The following is a 17143-nucleotide window of genomic DNA, read 5'->3' as shown; positions in this document are numbered from 1 at the left end:
ACTTGGGAGCGAGGTAGTTGAGTGAGATGCATTCCTCCTTGTGGCGCCAAGATACTTTTTTGTCGGTTTGGCCATCTTCAGCGCTCGACGCAGAATATTTGAACGCGGTGTTAACTTATACGTGTACGACGACTAGAGAGGCTGCGCGTGCGAGACGACAGCCGACTCGGGCGTCTTGGTCGGAAGCGCTTTCATGCGCTCCTTCTGGGACGAGAGCATGTACTCAAAGTCGAAGACATCGTGGTGGCCGTGCGGGTTGAGCATGTGCGTGGCCTTCCCGCCCATGAACGTGGGAATGTACTCGGGCGGCATAAACTCTTCGAGTTCTTTGCCCGGCGACTTCATGAATTTGGCTTTTTCCCGGAGTCGCGCGGGCAAAAGCGGCGCCAACATACGCGTGAGCGTCTTGACAAGCGTCGTGAGTGGCCCAATGCAAATGGACCCGATGCGGTCCGGGTAGTTGCCCGAGCAGACCTCCATGAGGCCCTTCATGAGGCGGATGTCGACCTCGCGGTACCCGACGTTGGCGCAGTCGGTCACAAACGTAAAGGTCGTGCAGCCCGGTGGCATCATGTGCTTGACGCCGAGCTCGATCATAAATACATGTGCGCGGATCTCGACGGCCGCATCCATCTTGGACCAGTCCTTCCGCTTCGGCCGCGCCCAAAAGATCGGACGGTTCATGTAGTCGTAGCCGTACCAGTACATGGAGCAGCCGGCAAACTGCATGTGGACGTCGGGCAGCATAATCGAAGGTGCGCCATAGTCCTGGCGCCACGCAATGCAGCGCTGGAGCTTCTCGGCCGCGTAGTTCATGGTCCGGTTCTTGACGTTCATGACGCTAAAGAGGTACTCGTCCGTGAAGAGGAACGCGCTGGCCTCGTCAAAGTCGAGCATCGACTTGAACGTGGCGAGGCGGTCGCGGTCGTCCGGGCTCAGTGACGCAAGCACCGTCGACGCCGTTGCCGCCAACGCTTGTTGGTGCTGCTGGCGCGTCTCGGGCGTGGAATGTTTGTCGCCCGAGCTCGGGAACCGATGGCGAAGGGCGGCCGCCGACGCACTGCGCTTCCGCGCATCGGCCTCGGAACTCGGTGCCATCGACTCGACGGGCGGCGCGTAGCTGCCCCGCTTGGCCCGCGGGAGCTTGGTGTACTGTCCGATGGTCGGGAGCATCGTCGGCACTTGCGCGTGCGGGTCGTGGAGGAAATACTTACCGAGCCACGAGAGCGCAACAAAGGCGACCTTGTACGCAAGGCTCATCTCTTGGAGGCTGTCAAAGAGGAGAAGCGCGGCCATCGACGCGCAGAGCCAGAGCATGCCCTGATGACGCACGTCCATGGCGGTCTTGAGGTCGGAGCGGAACTTCTCTTCTTGGTACTGGAGGTCCATGATGGTTTCTTCGGCCGTCGGCGCAATCGAGCGCGTGACGTCCGGCGAGAGCACGTAGCGCGTCCGCGCATTCTCAAATGAAATCGTCTCCGAGTCCATGGGGCTAAAGTAGCCGCGCGCGAGGAGCTGGTTCCCGAGCACGAGCGCTGCTTGTTCGTTGAGCAGGCCGACGCTCATGAGGCACGTGACCGCGTCGTTGCCGTAAAAACACTCCTTTAGCGTGAGCTCCTTGGACGCGTCAAACGACGAAAAGTCCAGGTCCAAGTCGACGGCCGACATGGACAAGGACTCGTCCGGGCGCGGGTCCTCGACGACGTAAAAGATCTCAATCTCGATGAGCATGCTCACAAAGAGGTTGTGCAGCTCCGGGCAGTAGTACCCGTTCGTTTGGTTTTGCTGGCCGACTTGGGCTTCGTCTTCGTCGTCCGAGCCGGCGGGTTCACTCCCGTCTTGGCGCTGGTAGTGGAATTGCCGGTGGAGGTTGTACTGCGTGCGCGAGACAGTCTCAAAGAGGCAGTCGTCGTCGAGCAACGTGTACTGCGACACCATGTGCTTGAGAAAGCCTTCGTTGAGGAGCGTGTTGCCGAGCACGAGGGCTTCGGTGCGAGAGTTGCACCCGACGTGCTTTTGGAGGATGTCAAGGACGTCCTTCCCGCGGAGAAAAAGGCTACCGCGCTGCGCCTGCAGGTCGTGCACAAGGCGTCGCGCGGCGTCGATGCGCTTGCGGTCAATGCCGCTGTTGGCGTCAATGTCGGCGTCATTCTCGTGGGCGACGACGGCCGCGGCCTCGACGCGGGTCGTCTTCTTCACGCTCAAGATCGTGGTCTGGATCGACGAGATCCAATTCTGCTTTTCTTGCGACGAGCGCGCGTCGAGGATCCACTCCTTTGTCGACTTTGTCTCGGCGTCGACCTCGAGCACGCGGAAGCAGTGCAGGTGCTCGGACGAGACGACGACGACCTCGCACGTGGCGCCGATGAGGTCCACGGACTCGAGCTTCGCCTTGCTGGGCTTGGCCGTGTCCTCGAAGAAGAGGAGCGCGTCGGCCTCCAGCGCCATCACGCGCGTGATCCACTGGTACTCGGACGCGCGGAGGAGGACCTTGCCGCGCATGCTGCTCTTCGTCGACCGCAAATATATGTGAAATGACCAACCGGCGTGGGAAACGAGCCGCGTCGACGCGTGGAAAACGTGCGTTATAGAAAAACACACGCGCTGGACACGTTTGTGTGATTTTTGGCGCCAAGGCAGTCGGCCTCGAACAGGTCGGTAGAGCCAGAGAATTGAGATCGTCTGTGCATTTAGTGTCGTCTTCCTCGCCTGTCAGCAATTGACAACGCTGCGCTTGTGCTTGGAAGGCCAGAGGTTAACGCGCGTCAGACGTACAGAGGTGTGTGAAAACGGCAGCCTCGACTCGACTTTGGCCTGCACGTTAGCAAGTACTGTAGCGGACAACAGCAAGGGGCAACTGCATGCATAAGTCACCGTCCGCAACCACACGTAGAAGGATAGTATCCGATACATCCGATATTCCTTGGGAACTATAGCGTTTCGAACAACATGCCATTATCATTGCCGGCGCGATGTGCACGGGCAGAAACGACTAGGAGGGGCCTTTCGCTGGCTCATACTGCCATCGACATGACTATACCTTGCTTTGCTCGCAACGTGATCTCGTTGAGCGCTGGAGGAATGCGTCTGCCTTGCTGCTGCAGTCGACGCCTCTACGGCGTCCGCGTGTTCGGTTTGTTGCACATGCTGGGATTACAGCGCGGCCCGTGCAAAACGTGAAAAACGCGAAGCAGCGCGTGGGAAACCCCCGGCATGTGTCACAGCCGCCGATCATGTGTATCCGGAGTCCGGATACTCGTTCGAAAGAGTATCAAAGTGTCAAGCTACTGGCGTGCGTCTGTGGCCCCGCCCAGGTACTAGATGGAAGCATTGACGTGAGCTATCGACGCAATGGCAAGATTCACGGGCCTAGTAATGACGATGTTGGCCATCATGGTACACCATGCACTGTCCCCCGTTATTCTCATGACGCTGCTCATGACGTGGCCTATCCACAGCAATGCCTCTCGACTTATGGCCAATCATCGTGTCAACCCCAGCGTTGGTCTAGCTGCAAGGATCTAGAACGAACTGGTTCCAAGGCAGTAGACTGGTAAAAACGCAACCGTGAGGCAGTCCACTGGGCTGTAGACAACCGCATCCGAGATCAAGACACCCGTCGAGCTGCCACCGTCAAAGGTGTCCGCGTCGTCGGGACTGTTGAGCTTCATTGCAAGTTTATTGGAGCTGGTGGCATTGTTGATCGAGAGGACATGGACAAGCATGTTGAGGAGCTAGAGTAATAACAGGAAAGGTCTGCTGATTGCAGTCTCTGGCACCAAAATCACGCTCGACGCCATGGGCTTCAACTACTGGTGCGACAACGGTGGCGGAGCCAAGTCCAAGTTCTTGACCAAATCGACGGGTGTCGTGACCTCGGGTAATGTCGTCTACAACCAGGCCAACTACGTCGCAATTGCGTTTCTACCAGCCACTCCCCAGAACCATATGTCTTTTGACGTCAAAGACGTGCTTTTTTACTTTACGAGGTTAGATGAAGCAATTTTCGACTTAGAGTTCCACAATAAGCGCCCCATACCAGATTTTGTGGTCCTGAAAGCGTTTCTTACGACAGAGCAGGTAGGCCTTGACGCCATTCAAGAGAGGCTGCTGGTCTTGGCGTTTCCTGTGCTTGCCGGCGCCAACAACGATGCATATACTCTTGTGCCCCTTGGCTTCCATGAGCGGCAGCAACTCAGCAAGCAACTGTTTGGCGCCTTGGAGCGAGAGGTAATGCACGTCGATCTGGCCCGTCGCGACGCAGTTCCAATTGCGAGAGCGAGCGATAGTGTCGGCAGCCTTCATAATCTTCACTTGCTGTCTTTCCTTGATATCGCGTTGGATAGCCAGCTCCCAATTAAAGCTGTTCCAGTCACCCGTCGCCAGCGCTCTCCTCGCCCTTTCGTACGACTCTTGGAAAAGGTCATCTTCGTGAGTCGTGTGGAACTCGGCATAGATGTAGTCAACTCCCGTCGACACTCGATGGGGCTGGGCTAGATTCTACATACTCACGACACATTAGCATGCTCGTTAATTCGGCAGTCGATAAATCATTACCGAGTTCCATGTGAGGGCGAGGCCGGACGGAACGCTCGAGTTGGTCATGCTGCACTTGCCGGAAGATTGTCAACTGAAAATCACTCTGGAGTCTTCTTGTATCGATGTTAGCCTGCCTTGTGCCATACGTTTTCTGCTCCCAAATAACGTTGACCGGCACTCACACCCTGTGCTACCTCGTGGCGGGGGTTCAAATTTGCCCCAGTCAATGTTTGTCGACAACAGGGTTCATCGTCCAGCTTCCACGCACTTTCTCGACATCTTCTCGCCAATCGGCACAGTCCAACCGTGGCTCTCTATCGCACCTCGCCATAATGCAAAACTGTTGTCCCACATCGTCCTCGTACAAGAACGTGCTTGGAAATTGCACCAGTGTCCTCACGCAACTTGTGTCGAGCCGTTGGCCCACTCACTGGTCGGTGCAGTCATGATATTTATTCAGTTGAATTTGTACACAAATTATATGTCGTCCATGCCGTGTTGGTCGGGAAACGGCCCGAGCGGACCTTCCTCGTCGTCGTCGATGGTTTGGCCTGCTGCCGCGAGGCTGTCGACGATGCCAACATCCATATCGGTATCGCTACCGCTATCATCACTATAGGCCGAGCCCGAGAGGTCGTCGTAGTCGTCGTCCGTGTCGTCCGAGTCGGCGCCCATGACAAAGTCCGAGTCGTCTTCTTCCGAGTCTTCTTCAACCGTCATTTGCGTGTCGCCCGTGCTTTCGTCCGGATTGTCGCGCGCATCGTCGTCCTTGAGCACCTTGAACATGTTGACAAACTCGGTAATGCTTGGCATCTCTTCCTTCTCGACCATCGAGAACTCGACCGAGGGTTCACCAACGACGTCGACGACCAAGTCGAACGACCGCAGGTGCAGCGACGTCTTGCGGCCCGTCTCGATCGCGTCGACTTCGCTTCGGCTCAAGAAGAGCGGTGGGTTCAAAAAGCAGAGCCTAGACAGGCAGCATCATTTTATCGACGTGGAGAAAGGGCCGGTATTCACCCTTCAGGAAGAAAGAAGAGGTGGCCACTCGTGGTCTTGCGATAGCACTTGACAAACGATTCGCCGTGCGTGCTCACGTAGCGCTGGTTGCCCGTCGTGGGCTCTGCGATGACGCGGATGTGGCTCATGAGCTTCTGCAGCTGCATCTGGACGCCCGCATGGAGCTTGGCTTGTGTTATGGTCGTATCATTCTCCAAAGCAGCGTCATGGAGGATGATGTTTTCGTTTGCAATCACTGCGCTCGTCGCGCTCACGTCAAAGGCAATGTACTTGAGCGTCGACTTGCGGTAGCTCACTGGCTTTTCCAGCCGCAGCACAAACTCGTACGACGCGACCTTGGTCTTGGACACGGCGTTCTACACGCATTCACTATACAGACAGTAGCGACGAGAGGGCAGAGTTACGTGGCGCGGCAGCTTGAGCAGCGCGTCGACGTTCGTGTACGGCGTCGTGACGACAAAGTCCTTGCCCGTGATCGTCACGTTGAAGTCGCCAAAGTCAATGTCGAGCTTGCCTTTTGGCGAGATGCAGGTCGCCTTGGGCAGCGTGAAGACGAGGTTGTCGCCCGCCGACCCGCTCATGGCCGCGGTCTTGACAAACTCGGCGTGGTGCTGCTTGGCAATGGCCAGCGAGCCCTCGAGGAACTTGATCGTGTTCTGCCACGTGGCCACGTCATCGTCCTCAACGGCGACGGCCTCGGCAATCGCAAAGCAGAGGGCTGCGCCGTCGCGCAGGTCGGCGATGCTGCGCATGCTCTCGTCCGCCATCTTAGGTCTCGGTGGTCGTCCAACAAACCGACAGTGGAGGAAATAAACGCATTCGGGCGCGTTAAACGTGGGTCAAACCGATAAACCCACGGCGTCGACGGCGTTCGATGACATAAAACGCAAATTTTGCCCATGCTGCTGCTGCGTGCAACCACCGCCCGCGTGCTCGGCCCGTCCGTCCTTGCGCGCTATGCGAGCTCGTGGACCTTCTCGTCGGGCCTCGCATCGCTGCCGCATCCCAAGAAGAAGCGTGGCGAAGACGCTGCCTTCGTATCGCCCACGGCGGTCGGCGTCGCGGACGGCGTCGGTGGCTGGGCGACCAAAGGTCCGCTCCCTTCCTATGCATGGCTCCTCACGCAATCTACATGAATAGGCATCGACTCGGGCGCGTACTCGCGCGCTCTTATGAAGGTCTGCGAAGCCACGCCCGTGAGCAACCCTGTTGCCCGCCTCAATGCTGCGTACGAAGCTGCATCGGTACCTGGTAGCTCGACGGCCTGCGTCGTGAGCTTGCAAGGTAGTACATATCTACACGTGCGTCATGGATCATAAGGAGCAACGTCGTCGTAGGCGACGAGATTACGGCAGCCAATTTGGGCGACTCGGGGTTCCTTCACTGCCGCCAAGAAGACAACAAGTGGACGCTTCTCTTCGAGTCGCCGCCACAGTGCCACTACTTCAACTGCCCGCTCCAGCTCGGTATGGACAGCCGGGATCAGGTACACCGCTTGCTCAAGCCGAGGCGGGATCCACGAGGCTGTGCTTGTATTAGCCCAAGCATGCGGACGTAACGCAGCACACGGCGCTGCCAAACGACTTGATCCTGGTTGCGACCGACGGCGTGTACGGTGTTGCAGCAAGACCGCAGTGGTCGTCTCATGCGCTGGCGTAGGTTTGACAACCTCTTTACCGAAGAGCTTTTGCAGCTCCTCGACCAGATCTCCGAGATCCACCCGCCGACGCCCGACAACGTACAGCGTTATCGTACGAATCGATGGATCACCGTCGTTGTAGATGCCTGTCTTTGCCAAAATCATTGCTGAAGTGACGCAAAAGGTCGCAGCCTCCGAGACGCGCATGACGCCGTTCGCCGTGTCGGCGCGCCACGCCGGGTACCGTCGCCCTTGGTTCACATCAGTATGTTGACGCGCATTTGGTGCTAGGTACAAGTCGACGACGGGTGGCAAGATGGACGATATTACAGTGGTTACGGCGCTCGTTCAGGAAGGCAGCTAGAGAAATCCCAACAGCTCCGCCCGCTTTACATACTGTAGCCGATTGTACCAAAGAGCACCACCGCAAGCACAGTCATTTGAGAGAGCTTGCGCGCTTGGCGCGACGATGTCGTTGCCGGCAAGGTGTCGTGCGACGCGCTCGTCGCGGCATCTGGAAGCGTACTGGGATCGTTGCCGGCGTTCATGGCGGGCGAGCCCGACATCGCCGACGGAAGGCACGACGCCGCGAGGCTGCGTACAAACGCAGGCATCGTGTACGTCGACCCTTGGATCGTTAGTGTGCAGTTGGGAAGCGCAGCCGTCTCGAGGCTGCTCAACGTCGCCGTGCACGCCGGGTCCGAGCAAAGCACGGGCGTCTGCGCCGCCGTCGGCCACGCCGTGGGCGGTGTCAGCGTGTAGTTGGTCGCCGAGCTGCACTTGGTGATGTTGGTAAAAAACGGCAAGAGCGTCGAAGCCAGGCTCACGTAGCTGCACGCGTTCGACGTCGTCGCTTCGAGCAGCCCAAGGCTCGCGGGATTTGAGAGCGCCATGCTGGCATGACACAGCGCAGCGAGGAAGAAGTACGACGCGCGAAGAGACATCCGTCAAAGCGAGTGTGGGGGCAATGGCAAAACGCAAAGTGTTTGGATGTTGTTGCATCAGAGGTGCAAAATTGGCCTGTCCGTAAAGCCCGGCTTGTCCACGCCTGGCCGTGCTATTGAGGAAGCGTTCCGCAGCAGACGTACCCAGCAGTACAGAGATAACGGGGTTGCTGACGGCGACGACACAGTCGTGTGAGCTCGGTCCTTGGTGTTCTTCTGGGACTGCTTCTGGGCGTCGCACCAAGCTTCGACACGTCTGTCCAAGCTTCTTGGACGTCGGCGCTGCGCAGGCTCGTCACAGCTATGGGCAACCGTGGCCGAAGTCTCTTGGAGCCGAGCGATTAGAGTTGATGATCGTTTGCATTAGTACACTATAGTCGTATATTCGTATTCGTAGTAGGGTTGGGTTAATAGGGCGAGTGGGCCGGCGCATTGCCTGCGAGCGCCTTGGCCTTGCGCGCGGACGCCATGTAGCCGACGATGAGGCAAGCGAACGCAAAGATGCTCCACCACGTGACGATGCGGAAGCCGATGCGGTACATGTACGCTTCGTCCACCGACGAGGACGCCGACGACGCGCCCATTTCCGTGTTGACCAAAATGATGTTCATGACAAGGCCCGGAATGTAGTTGGAGGCGGCGTAGCCAAGAAAGTTGTAGGACGTGTACGCAACCGAGGACGCGAGCGGGCGCAAATGCGGCGGCGCGCACGCAATCACAATGCCCGAGCACGGCGAGAGAAGCGCGCCGCCGCAAAACAGCATCGTCCAGAGCAGCACCGCGATGACAAACGTGTTGTTGGAAAACGAAATCGGGAGCGCGGACGCGACGCTAAAGACGCCGAGCACGACGCAGATGCGGAGCGCCTTGGCCTCCTGGAGAGGGCCGGCGTAGCCGCCAATGTAGTCGATGAGCTTGCCGCCAAAGACGACGCCGAGGATCGGGCCAGTGCCCGAGACGACGAGGTACGCAAGGTGGATCGTGTACGCCGAGTCGTCGAGGTTGGTCGTGAGGAAGAGCGTCGTCCAGTACTGGATGCCCGTGACGCAAAAGAAGAGCGACGAGAGCCCGAGCACGATCGACGTAAACACTGGAATGCGGAGGAGCGTGCAAATGTTGCTCCAGTTGCTCTTGCCGTCGTCAAAGAACGAGTCGTACTCGTCCTCGTCTTCGTTTTCCAGGTACGAAATGGACTCGCGCCGCGACGGACGCATCACAATGTGGTCGTCCGGAATGCCAAAGATACCAAGCGCGAGCGGCAAGACAAGCACCACTTGGAAGAGGAACGGCCAACGCCAGCAGAAAAAGTTGCCGCAGCCCACGTAGCTTTCGCCGACCCAGACAGTCACGGACCCAAGAAGGTACCCGACCGTGACGCCCATGGGCACCGCGCCTTGGAGGTAGCTCATCCACTGCCCGCGGCGCGACTTGGGGGCAAACTCGTGGACCCACAGCGGCGCATAGACGCACAAAAACGCTTGCGTAAAGCCAATGAGCCCGCGGAAGAAGATCAACAGCAGCTTCGAGTACCAGTGGTTGACCGGCGTAAAGGCGAAGAGGAAGACGCACGCGTTGTTGAGGACGAGGCTGAAGCCCAGCACGACCTTGGGCGAGAAGCGCCGAAAGAGGTAGCCCGAGAGCGGCGAGCCGAGCGAGAGCGCAATATAGACGATGGCGCCGAGGAGGCCTTGGTCTTGCGGCGTGAGCTCAAACGTCTCGGTGAACTGCACGAGGAGCGCGGGCACGGCGCCGGCCTCGAGGTACACAAAGATCTGCGCCAAGATGATGAACTTGAAGAGGTAGGCCGCGTCCTTCTGGCGCGAGACGTGGAGCGCAGCCTTGTCGACGCGCGCGTCATTGATGGCCGTCGTCGTCGACGTCTGGTACGAGACGTGCTTGTCGGTCGGCAGGAGCGACGCCGACTCGACGTCCGTAGCTCGGGGCATCCTCTTCACGACTGAGACGCCGGGGAGCTGCGCCTAAAAAGGGACGTGCGTTTTTTACACGTTTTAATCACTTGCCATACAAACACCAAGTGCAAACGAATAAAACCACACGCCAAACGCCTTGGATCAATGAACTGCTGTTTTTATCAAGTGCTTTCAAAGGAAGTGGTGTATTTTAATTTAAACGTTTTTAAGTATTTTATATTTTAATGCGAGCATAAAGCCGGCACAGTGTCTTTGTATGGACCTATCACTCGCGACGCACAACCGCGTATTTAAATACATGCGTGGCGTTGCAGCCATTTGATAAGTGGTCAAAACTGACTTCAACGTTGCGACACGCGAAGGCAAATAGTGTACGCAGCCGTCGCGTCGCTCGCATTTTTATCGTGGCCGACAAGCTACTCGTCGTGTACTGGTATACTGAAAGTGCCCATCACTGCCGCGTCGGCACGCGTTTGGGATGACGACGACGTAGTCATCGTACCTACCGTGCTTGCGGCGTGCCAAGGGTCTCACTGTCACAGTACTCAGATATCACACTATTCACGTGTCATGCGTGTCAACGGATATGGTGTGTGTATCATGCGGAGTCGGAGGGTGACGAGGATGACGAGGAGGTCGTGATGGCGGCTGCAACTGCGACCTCGTCTCTTCTTGATGGACATCACAGTGCGGAACGTTCTGGTAACGCGATATGGCATTATGACGTCCTCTATCAAGCGTCGTCTCTAGAGTCTCTACGCAAAGGTGGGCTGCCAGTTGCCGCGAAGGAGGTCCGCGATCGGGACGCGGGTTTGCGCCATGCTGTCGCGGTCGCGCACCGTCACGGACTGGTCCGCAAGCGTCTCGAAATCCACCGTGACGCAGTACGGCGTGCCGACTTCGTCTTGGCGGCGGTACCGGCGGCCTAGCACGTACGAAACAAGTGAGATGAACGATGCTTGTCGTCTACGTCGTCGCACCGATCGAGCCCGTGACGTCAAAGTCGCAGCTCGCTTGCACCGTGAGGTCGCGGTAAAAGTTGCGCGCGACATCGACGAGCTCGCCCTTGCTCTGCAGCGGCAAGACGGCAAACTAAAGCGGTCGCATATGAGCAGTGCGGGCGTTGATGGACCCTGTACCTTGTACGGAGCAATGTCCGGGTGCAGCCGCAGGACTGTGCGCTTCCTACACGCCCACATTCATTTGCACTGTCTACCGACGACACCGATGACGCACCGGCCAGCGACTTCTTCCTCGTCGTATGCATCTAGGAGCATGGCGAGCAAGACGCGGCCCGTGCCCAAGGCCGGCTCAACCACATGCGGCATGCACACCTACGTAGCGTCTCTGTGAGCAAGCCACGCCAGTGGTCGTAACTACCTCCTTCGTCGTCGGGTCTTGGTAGCTCAAGTCCTTCTTGGACGCTTCCATGTGCTTGCGCAAGTCATAGTCGGTGCGGTTGGCAACTACAACATGATAGTCGACTGGTGTTCTGCTCGCAAATTGTGCCACGTACTGCCCCAGAGCTCGCTCCAGCCAAACGGGTACAAAAACTCAATGTCGGTCGTCGCACGCGCGTAATGAGCAAGTTCCTACCGCAGGCCTCAACGATCCTGCTGATCCAATGCACGCCTACGGCTTGGTCGTGGACGCGCTTCTTGAGGTTGGCTTCCTTCACGCCGTGCTTGATGAGCCAGTTGTAGCACTCGTCCACCCAGTAGTTGAACCTGCAGACTTCGAGTGAGGATCCAAGTCGTTGCCACAACGACCATACCAGTTGTCCGACTCGTCCGGGGGACAAAAGTACTGCAATTCGAGCTGCTCAAACTCGCGCGTCCGGAAGAGAAAGTGGCCGGGCGAGATCTCGTTGCGGAACGACTTGCCCATTTGGCCAACGCCAAATGGGAGGCGCCGGCGCATGGTCGAGACAACGTGCTGGAAGTTGATGTACGCGCCTTGCGCCGTCTCGGGGCGAAGGTAGACCCACTCGCTACGCATAGAACCTGAGGTCATGCTTCAGATAGGAAGGACCATGTACCTCGTCTCGTCGGTCGAGCCCATGTTGGTGCGGAAGAGGAGGTTGAAGAGCCGCGTCTTCTGCAGCGACGAGCTGCCGCACGACGGGCAGCTCAGCTTGTGCGTCGCAATGACCTCGTCGATCGCTTCGCACGAGAGGCCGCCGGCTTCTTCAATGCCTGTGACGTCGGACGCGTTCTCGATGAGCTTGTCGGCGCGCACGCGGCTGTTGCACTCCTTGCAGACTGTCATGGGGTCGGTAAAGTTGCCAATGTGCCCCGACGCCTCCCAGACGCGCGAGCTCAAGATCACAGACGAGTCGAGGCCGACGCAGTCCGTGCGCGACTGCACAAAGTGGCGCCACCACGCGTCCTGGATGTTCTTCTTCATCTGGACGCCGAGCGGGCCATAGTCAAAGCTGTTGGCGAGGCCGCCATAAATGTCCGAGCCGGGATACACAAAGCCGCGGTGGCGGCAGAGGTTCACGACCTTCTCCTGGAGGTCCGGCGCCTTGGTCACCTTGGCGCGCGACTGCACTTGGCCGGCGAGGCGGCCCACGATCGGTCGGCGCAACATGGCTGGCACGCGAAAGATTTGCTGGTGTTCATGCTGTCCTGTTGTTTTCGGCATATGCCACATTGAACAAGGACCTGTGTGTGGTCAACGTAAACAGAGCTGCGGGCCACACGAGGGCCAAGATTGCAGAAAGCAAGGATATTACCATGCTATTCCTGTGGTCTCCGAGCCGTGTGACCGACTGTGGCGGCGCAACGACGACCCACGGCGCCAGCGACGTTGAAGGATGATTGCGACATCGTACCATGCCGAATCCGCCACCAGTTTGCCGAACTGAAGCGATTGCACATGGCACATGCCACACCCTGGCTTTCACCCGTTCAACCGTATCCGGATACTGCAGGCGAGCGCCCCGGGGTCCGCTGATACTCGCTGATACAGGCCGCGACAGGGGGAAAGAAAGGCGTCGGGATATACCCATGGCCGGCCTCTGGTTGGGTGACCAACGCTTGCTGATGGAGGGTAAGTAATGTCTTCGTCAATTCAGTGAAGACGACGCTGGTGCCATTGTCGGGTGGGTGCACCGTCACGGCGCCTTGTTGTCGTCATCAGCACATACCCGTGGTCTGCTGCGCAGAACGGAGCAGGTGCAATTGCCGAGCGCTGCGCGTTTGCACGCACTTGGGTGCCTATAGAAATGACACGGTCCGGCTTGTAAGTTGAAGAACGGAATGAATGGTCGACGTCGCAGGCCACTTGATTTCACTGGATTTCACGGCCACGGGCGCACCTAGGCGCATCGGCATACAAAGCCAAGTGACACCTTGAATTACGGCACCCGCAAGGTGCGAGGGTGCAGCTGGGTTGGGAGAAACCCACGTGCACCTGGGCCAAACGCAACTTCAAGTTGATTTTCGTCGGCAACGAAGGCGCTCACTTTGCTTTTTGCGCTCCAGTGCTTCCATGGCCGACCTTGACTGCACAAGCATGCTGCCGGCCAAGGCCGTGTACACGATCAACTACTTTGGTCTTAGCGCCGTCGGCAACTTTCTCACGGTCTTCTTCAGCGCGTACTTTGACAAGTTCCAGATCGGTATTCTGCAGACGATCCCGTGCATCTGCAACCTCATTGCGCCGCCGCTCTGGGGTGCGATCGCGGACGTCCTCCGCAAGCAGCGCCTCATCCACATCCTCTGCATCCTCACGGGCTCGCTCCTCATGTTCTCGATCCAGTTTACGGCCTCGAGCTTCTACCTCGCGTGTTTTGTGGTCTTCCTCGCCAACTTCCAGTCGGGCCCGACGTCGTCGCTCCTCGACCAGGCGGTGCTCGCGCTCACGGAGCGCCTCGGCGCCGAGTACGGCAAGCAGCGTCTCTTTGGTGCTGTCGGCTATGGTCTTGGCGCGTACATCACGGGCGTCATTGTCTCGCAGTACGGCATCACGTGGGCGTTCAACATCCACCTCATTTTCTGCATCCCGACCATCTTTGCGCTGCAAATGATCCCGTCTATCGACACGCTCGTGCCGACGCACGCGACGACGACGCCGTCGGGCTCGTCGATGCCGACGCCGAGCTTCAAGACCGGCCTCCACGCGCTCTGCAAGAAGAAGGACGTGCTCGTGCTTCTCTTTGTCGTCTTCCTCGCCGGCCTCATGTTTGGTGTCCTTTCGTCGTTCCTCACGCTCAACTTGTATGAGCTCAGCGGCCACTCGGCGCAGATTGTCGGCATTGCCATTTGGTGCGAGACCATCTCGGAGCTCCCGGCCTTTTACTTTGCCGACCGCATCATCGAGAAGGTCGGCACCGTCAACGCGATGGCGATCTCGATCTTGTCGTACGGCGCGCGCCTCACGTGCTATGCGTTCATGACGAACGCGTGGTATGTGCTCCCGTTCGAGTTCCTCCACGGCTGCACCTTTAGCCTCGCGTGGGCCGCGTGCACCAAGTACATTTATGCGTCGGCGCCCCGCGGCACGGAAGGCATGATGATGGGCATCCTCAACGCGGTGCAGAACGGCCTCGGCCGTGGCGTCGGTACCATGGTCGGTGGCTACCTCTACAACACGTACGGCGCGAGCTTCATGTGGAAGGTGACGGACCTCGGTGTGCCGGTTGCGCTCGTTGGCCTGTATGTCTTCTCGTGCACGATGGAGAAGCCGGCGACCGAAGACGAGCTCACGAACAACGAGAAGACGCACCTCATCGCGTAAACCAACTGAACATGTTGACAGTAGCTAGTAGTATCCTTCGTCGTAAGACGACACCATAAACATACCTTTCTTTTCACTTTGCATTGTACCTTCTCGAATCTGGTCCGGGGATGTCCTTGCTCAGAAAAATCAAGTGCTGGATTCAAAGAGTATCCAGTGGTTAGCAAGCGATCCTACTCTTGTACATCGCCCTAATAGAACCAGCGATGTCGTCTCGTCAGCAAGGCTCGAAATGCAGCGACTTGCGTGGCTTTGTCGTGTCCAGTGGTCGTTTCTGGGTGGCATTGAGGTTTGAAGCGCCGAGAGCCACGTAAACGGTGACGAGCGAATAGGGCTAGGGAATGTTCCTGAAAAATGTTCGCTGCGATGCTGATGATGATTGGCAAATGCTTTGGTGATCGGTTCAAATGTACATGGCATTTGCGATTCATACACCACCGTGCATTTGCTTCTTTACGGCGCTGACACGAGCGCGCAGTTGCTTGCGCTCGATCGTGATAGTCAAATAGGCATTGATCGTGTATTGATTTCGGATATGTGTATATACTTTCAACGCACTTACTGTTCGCGAGAGGGTCATTCATACGTTTAGTTAGTCCATTAAGCACCGAGCCAATGGTTACGCCCAAATTGCCAGCCTAGCGTGGACCCTGTGGTGATACCAAGGAAGAGCCCGAGACACATGATGGCGCTGGCCGACTCGCGGTCTTCTTGCGGCACAAGTCGGGGTCCAAGACCAAACGTGATTGTACTGAGCACGCCCGTCGAGAGACCCAGCACAAAGTTGATCGCGAGCAGCCAAAGGAGATTGAGCGTGTGGGCGTCGGCCATGATGAAAAGCGGGTTGGCGCCGTTGCCTGGAAGCCCCACAAGCACAGCTACAAGCAGCACGAACCGCGCAACCGTCCATGTAAAGCACGACTGGAGCGAAAAGTATGGGTACAACTTTGGCGACAAGGCGCGGCCGAAGAAGTCACCATAGTTGTAGCAGAGGAGGACGCCGTCGACGTACCACGCGGTCACGGACGGATCGCTGGCGAGCTGGGACGCCGACGCGATACCAAGACCTGGAAAGGCCGCGAGTGAGCACACGTAGATAAGAAACTGGCTGGCCAGCGGCAGCAGAATGGCGCGGGCGATACGGCCGAGGCGCGCCCACATGTCGACGAGTGTTTCGCGGTTCACGTACCGCTTCGTCGTCTCCATTTCATTTCGTTCGACGAGGTAGTGGACGCTCGGGATGCGGAGGAGCTTGTGAAAGACAATGACGGCCAAGACGCACACGGCAATAAAGATGCCAAAGAAGATGTAGAACGAGACCTTCTGGACGTGCACCGAGTCGTCCTTGGCATGGGTCGCGCCGCCGACAAGGAGCTGCAGCAGCGTGTGCAGCGAGATGTTGATGATGCCGGACGTGCCGTTGCCCAATTGAATCGCATTTGTAAACGCAGCTTCGGGAAAAAGCGCCGAGAGCGCAAAAAACGCGGCCTCCGTGAGCGAGTTGGTCAAGCCGACGACGCCAAACGCAACAAGCACGATCGTCGCGCCCGTCTCGGGCGATGCGTTGAGGATGTCTTGAAGGAGGATAGCAATGGCGCAGAGTGCGTAGAGTGAAAAGCCGATGCGGACGCGGTTCCACATGCCGAGCTTCTTGTCAAGACCAAAGACGACCTGGACGAGCTGGGCGAGCAGCATCGGCCACGTCGTGACAGGCGTCGTCAGGTACTCAAACTGGACCGTCGTCGCATTGGCAAAGCGCGAAAAGTAGTACGACTGCGCCGAGAGGCAGGAGAAGTAGGCCCAGAGGCACGACCCGTTGAGGAAGAGCAGCGCCCACCAGATAAACCGGCGGTTGGCTTGAATGTCGTCAAGCACATGCAACGGAATCTCGTCGTCGTCGACGTCGCTCTCGTAGATGATGAGCTTGGCAGTCTTCTGCCCCATGATTGGCGTGTCCAGCAACAGCATAGCCTTCGAGTGGCAAAAGCGAGAATGACGCGAGAGAATATTATTACGTGCGATCATCCGCTCACGAGTTGCCGTTGCGGCTGCATCTGTGCACTCGTCGCAGGTGGCGCGCACCCAGACGTATTACAGTACACACGGGAGCTATCGCGCGCAGCGCGCTTGTCCATCGATGGTGGCGATGCTGGAAGTGACGAAGTTACATCTTTTGCGTTTCCAAGAAGATGTACCGATCTCCGACAGGCCAGGTCGAGCGAAGAGTGGCAAATTGTCGAGCGACGACTGTGCAAGCACGCAAAAGAATGCGAGAGACGCTAACGCTATGGCAGTGGTTGTGGACACTGCACACGGCTCGTGGCGGG

General features: G+C 58.0%; 9 protein-coding genes across 9 annotated transcripts; 2 read left to right on the top strand and 7 right to left on the bottom strand.

The window, feature by feature from the left end:
* Positions 1-55: 55 nt before the first annotated feature.
* Positions 56-2523, bottom strand: SDRG_02024 (hypothetical protein). The gene has a single exon (XM_008607583.1). It carries the CDS (start codon positions 2500-2502, stop codon positions 133-135), a length of 2370 nt encoding a protein of 789 aa, XP_008605805.1. The 5' UTR covers positions 2503-2523; the 3' UTR covers positions 56-132.
* Positions 2524-3521: 998 nt separating this feature from the next.
* SDRG_02023 (hypothetical protein) lies at positions 3522-3800 on the bottom strand (the record flags this gene model as incomplete). Its single annotated transcript, XM_008607582.1, has 2 exons — positions 3522-3734; positions 3780-3800. The coding sequence occupies 2 exons, from the start codon at positions 3798-3800 to the stop codon at positions 3522-3524; spliced, it is 234 nt and encodes a 77-aa protein (XP_008605804.1).
* A 1133-nt stretch (positions 3801-4933) lies between these two features.
* Positions 4934-6429, bottom strand: SDRG_02022 (hypothetical protein). Its single transcript, XM_008607581.1, has 3 exons — positions 5964-6429; positions 5560-5915; positions 4934-5509 (listed from the first exon to the last, which is right to left on the bottom strand). The coding sequence occupies exons 1-3, from the start codon at positions 6324-6326 to the stop codon at positions 5017-5019; spliced, it is 1212 nt and encodes a 403-aa protein (XP_008605803.1). The 5' UTR covers positions 6327-6429; the 3' UTR covers positions 4934-5016.
* Positions 6430-6458: 29 nt separating this feature from the next.
* On the top strand, positions 6459-7562 carry SDRG_02021 (hypothetical protein; the record flags this gene model as incomplete). The annotated part of the gene is made up of 7 exons (XM_008607580.1): positions 6459-6651; positions 6700-6843; positions 6897-7045; positions 7099-7169; positions 7219-7297; positions 7341-7438; positions 7490-7562. 7 exons carry the CDS (start codon positions 6459-6461, stop codon positions 7560-7562), a joined length of 807 nt encoding a protein of 268 aa, XP_008605802.1.
* SDRG_02020 (hypothetical protein) lies at positions 7504-8091 on the bottom strand (the record flags this gene model as incomplete). The annotated part of the gene is made up of 1 exon (XM_008607579.1): positions 7504-8091. The coding sequence occupies one exon, from the start codon at positions 8089-8091 to the stop codon at positions 7588-7590; it is 504 nt and encodes a 167-aa protein (XP_008605801.1). The 3' UTR covers positions 7504-7587.
* A 370-nt stretch (positions 8092-8461) lies between these two features.
* Positions 8462-10104, bottom strand: SDRG_02019 (hypothetical protein). Its single transcript, XM_008607578.1, has one exon. It carries the CDS (start codon positions 10086-10088, stop codon positions 8550-8552), a length of 1539 nt encoding a protein of 512 aa, XP_008605800.1. The 5' UTR covers positions 10089-10104; the 3' UTR covers positions 8462-8549.
* A 510-nt stretch (positions 10105-10614) lies between these two features.
* Positions 10615-12698, bottom strand: SDRG_02018 (glycyl-tRNA synthetase). Its single transcript, XM_008607577.1, has 9 exons — positions 12112-12698; positions 11848-12063; positions 11710-11800; positions 11590-11665; positions 11454-11539; positions 11310-11407; positions 11213-11258; positions 11054-11165; positions 10615-10998 (listed from the first exon to the last, which is right to left on the bottom strand). The coding sequence occupies exons 1-9, from the start codon at positions 12663-12665 to the stop codon at positions 10829-10831; spliced, it is 1449 nt and encodes a 482-aa protein (XP_008605799.1). The 5' UTR covers positions 12666-12698; the 3' UTR covers positions 10615-10828.
* Positions 12699-13551: 853 nt separating this feature from the next.
* SDRG_02017 (hypothetical protein) lies at positions 13552-14899 on the top strand. Its single transcript, XM_008607576.1, has one exon. The coding sequence runs from the start codon at positions 13569-13571 to the stop codon at positions 14814-14816; it is 1248 nt and encodes a 415-aa protein (XP_008605798.1). The 5' UTR covers positions 13552-13568; the 3' UTR covers positions 14817-14899.
* Positions 14900-15382: 483 nt separating this feature from the next.
* Positions 15383-16784, bottom strand: SDRG_02016 (hypothetical protein; the record flags this gene model as incomplete). Its single annotated transcript, XM_008607575.1, has 1 exon — positions 15383-16784. One exon carries the CDS (start codon positions 16782-16784, stop codon positions 15417-15419), a length of 1368 nt encoding a protein of 455 aa, XP_008605797.1. The 3' UTR covers positions 15383-15416.
* Positions 16785-17143: the final 359 nt, after the last annotated feature.

This window comes from Saprolegnia diclina (assembly GCF_000281045.1).
Source record: "Saprolegnia diclina VS20 unplaced genomic scaffold supercont1.4, whole genome shotgun sequence".
NCBI classification, from domain to species: Eukaryota; Oomycota; class Saprolegniomycetes; order Saprolegniales; family Saprolegniaceae; genus Saprolegnia; species Saprolegnia diclina.
The sequence above is the reverse complement of the archived record's forward strand: the minus strand, read 5'-3'. Positions and strand labels throughout refer to the sequence as shown.

Bases quoted from the DNA above. Each gene is read 5' to 3' on its own strand.
- SDRG_02024 (XM_008607583.1), bottom strand. From the start codon at position 2,502: ATGCGCGGCAAGGTCCTCCTCCGCGCGTCCGAGTACCAGTGGATCACG.
- SDRG_02022 (XM_008607581.1), bottom strand. From the start codon at position 6,326: ATGGCGGACGAGAGCATGCGCAGCATCGCCGACCTGCGCGACGGCGCA. The intron at 5,916-5,963 runs GTAACTCTGCCC...GAATGCGTGTAG, and splicing joins TGCTCAAGCTGCCGCGCCAC to AACGCCGTGTCCAAGACCAA. The intron at 5,510-5,559 runs GTGAATACCGGC...CTGCCTGTCTAG, and splicing joins CTCTTCTTTCTTCCTGAAGG to GCTCTGCTTTTTGAACCCAC.
- SDRG_02018 (XM_008607577.1), bottom strand. From the start codon at position 12,665: ATGTTGCGCCGACCGATCGTGGGCCGCCTCGCCGGCCAAGTGCAGTCG. The intron at 11,666-11,709 runs GTAGGCGTGCAT...GGCCTGCGGTAG, and splicing joins AGCGCGTCCACGACCAAGCC to GAACTTGCTCATTACGCGCG. The intron at 11,259-11,309 runs GTGCGTCATCGG...GTGGGCGTGTAG, and splicing joins GAGGAAGAAGTCGCTGGCCG to GAAGCGCACAGTCCTGCGGC.
- SDRG_02019 (XM_008607578.1), bottom strand. From the start codon at position 10,088: ATGCCCCGAGCTACGGACGTCGAGTCGGCGTCGCTCCTGCCGACCGAC.
- SDRG_02017 (XM_008607576.1), top strand. From the start codon at position 13,569: ATGGCCGACCTTGACTGCACAAGCATGCTGCCGGCCAAGGCCGTGTAC.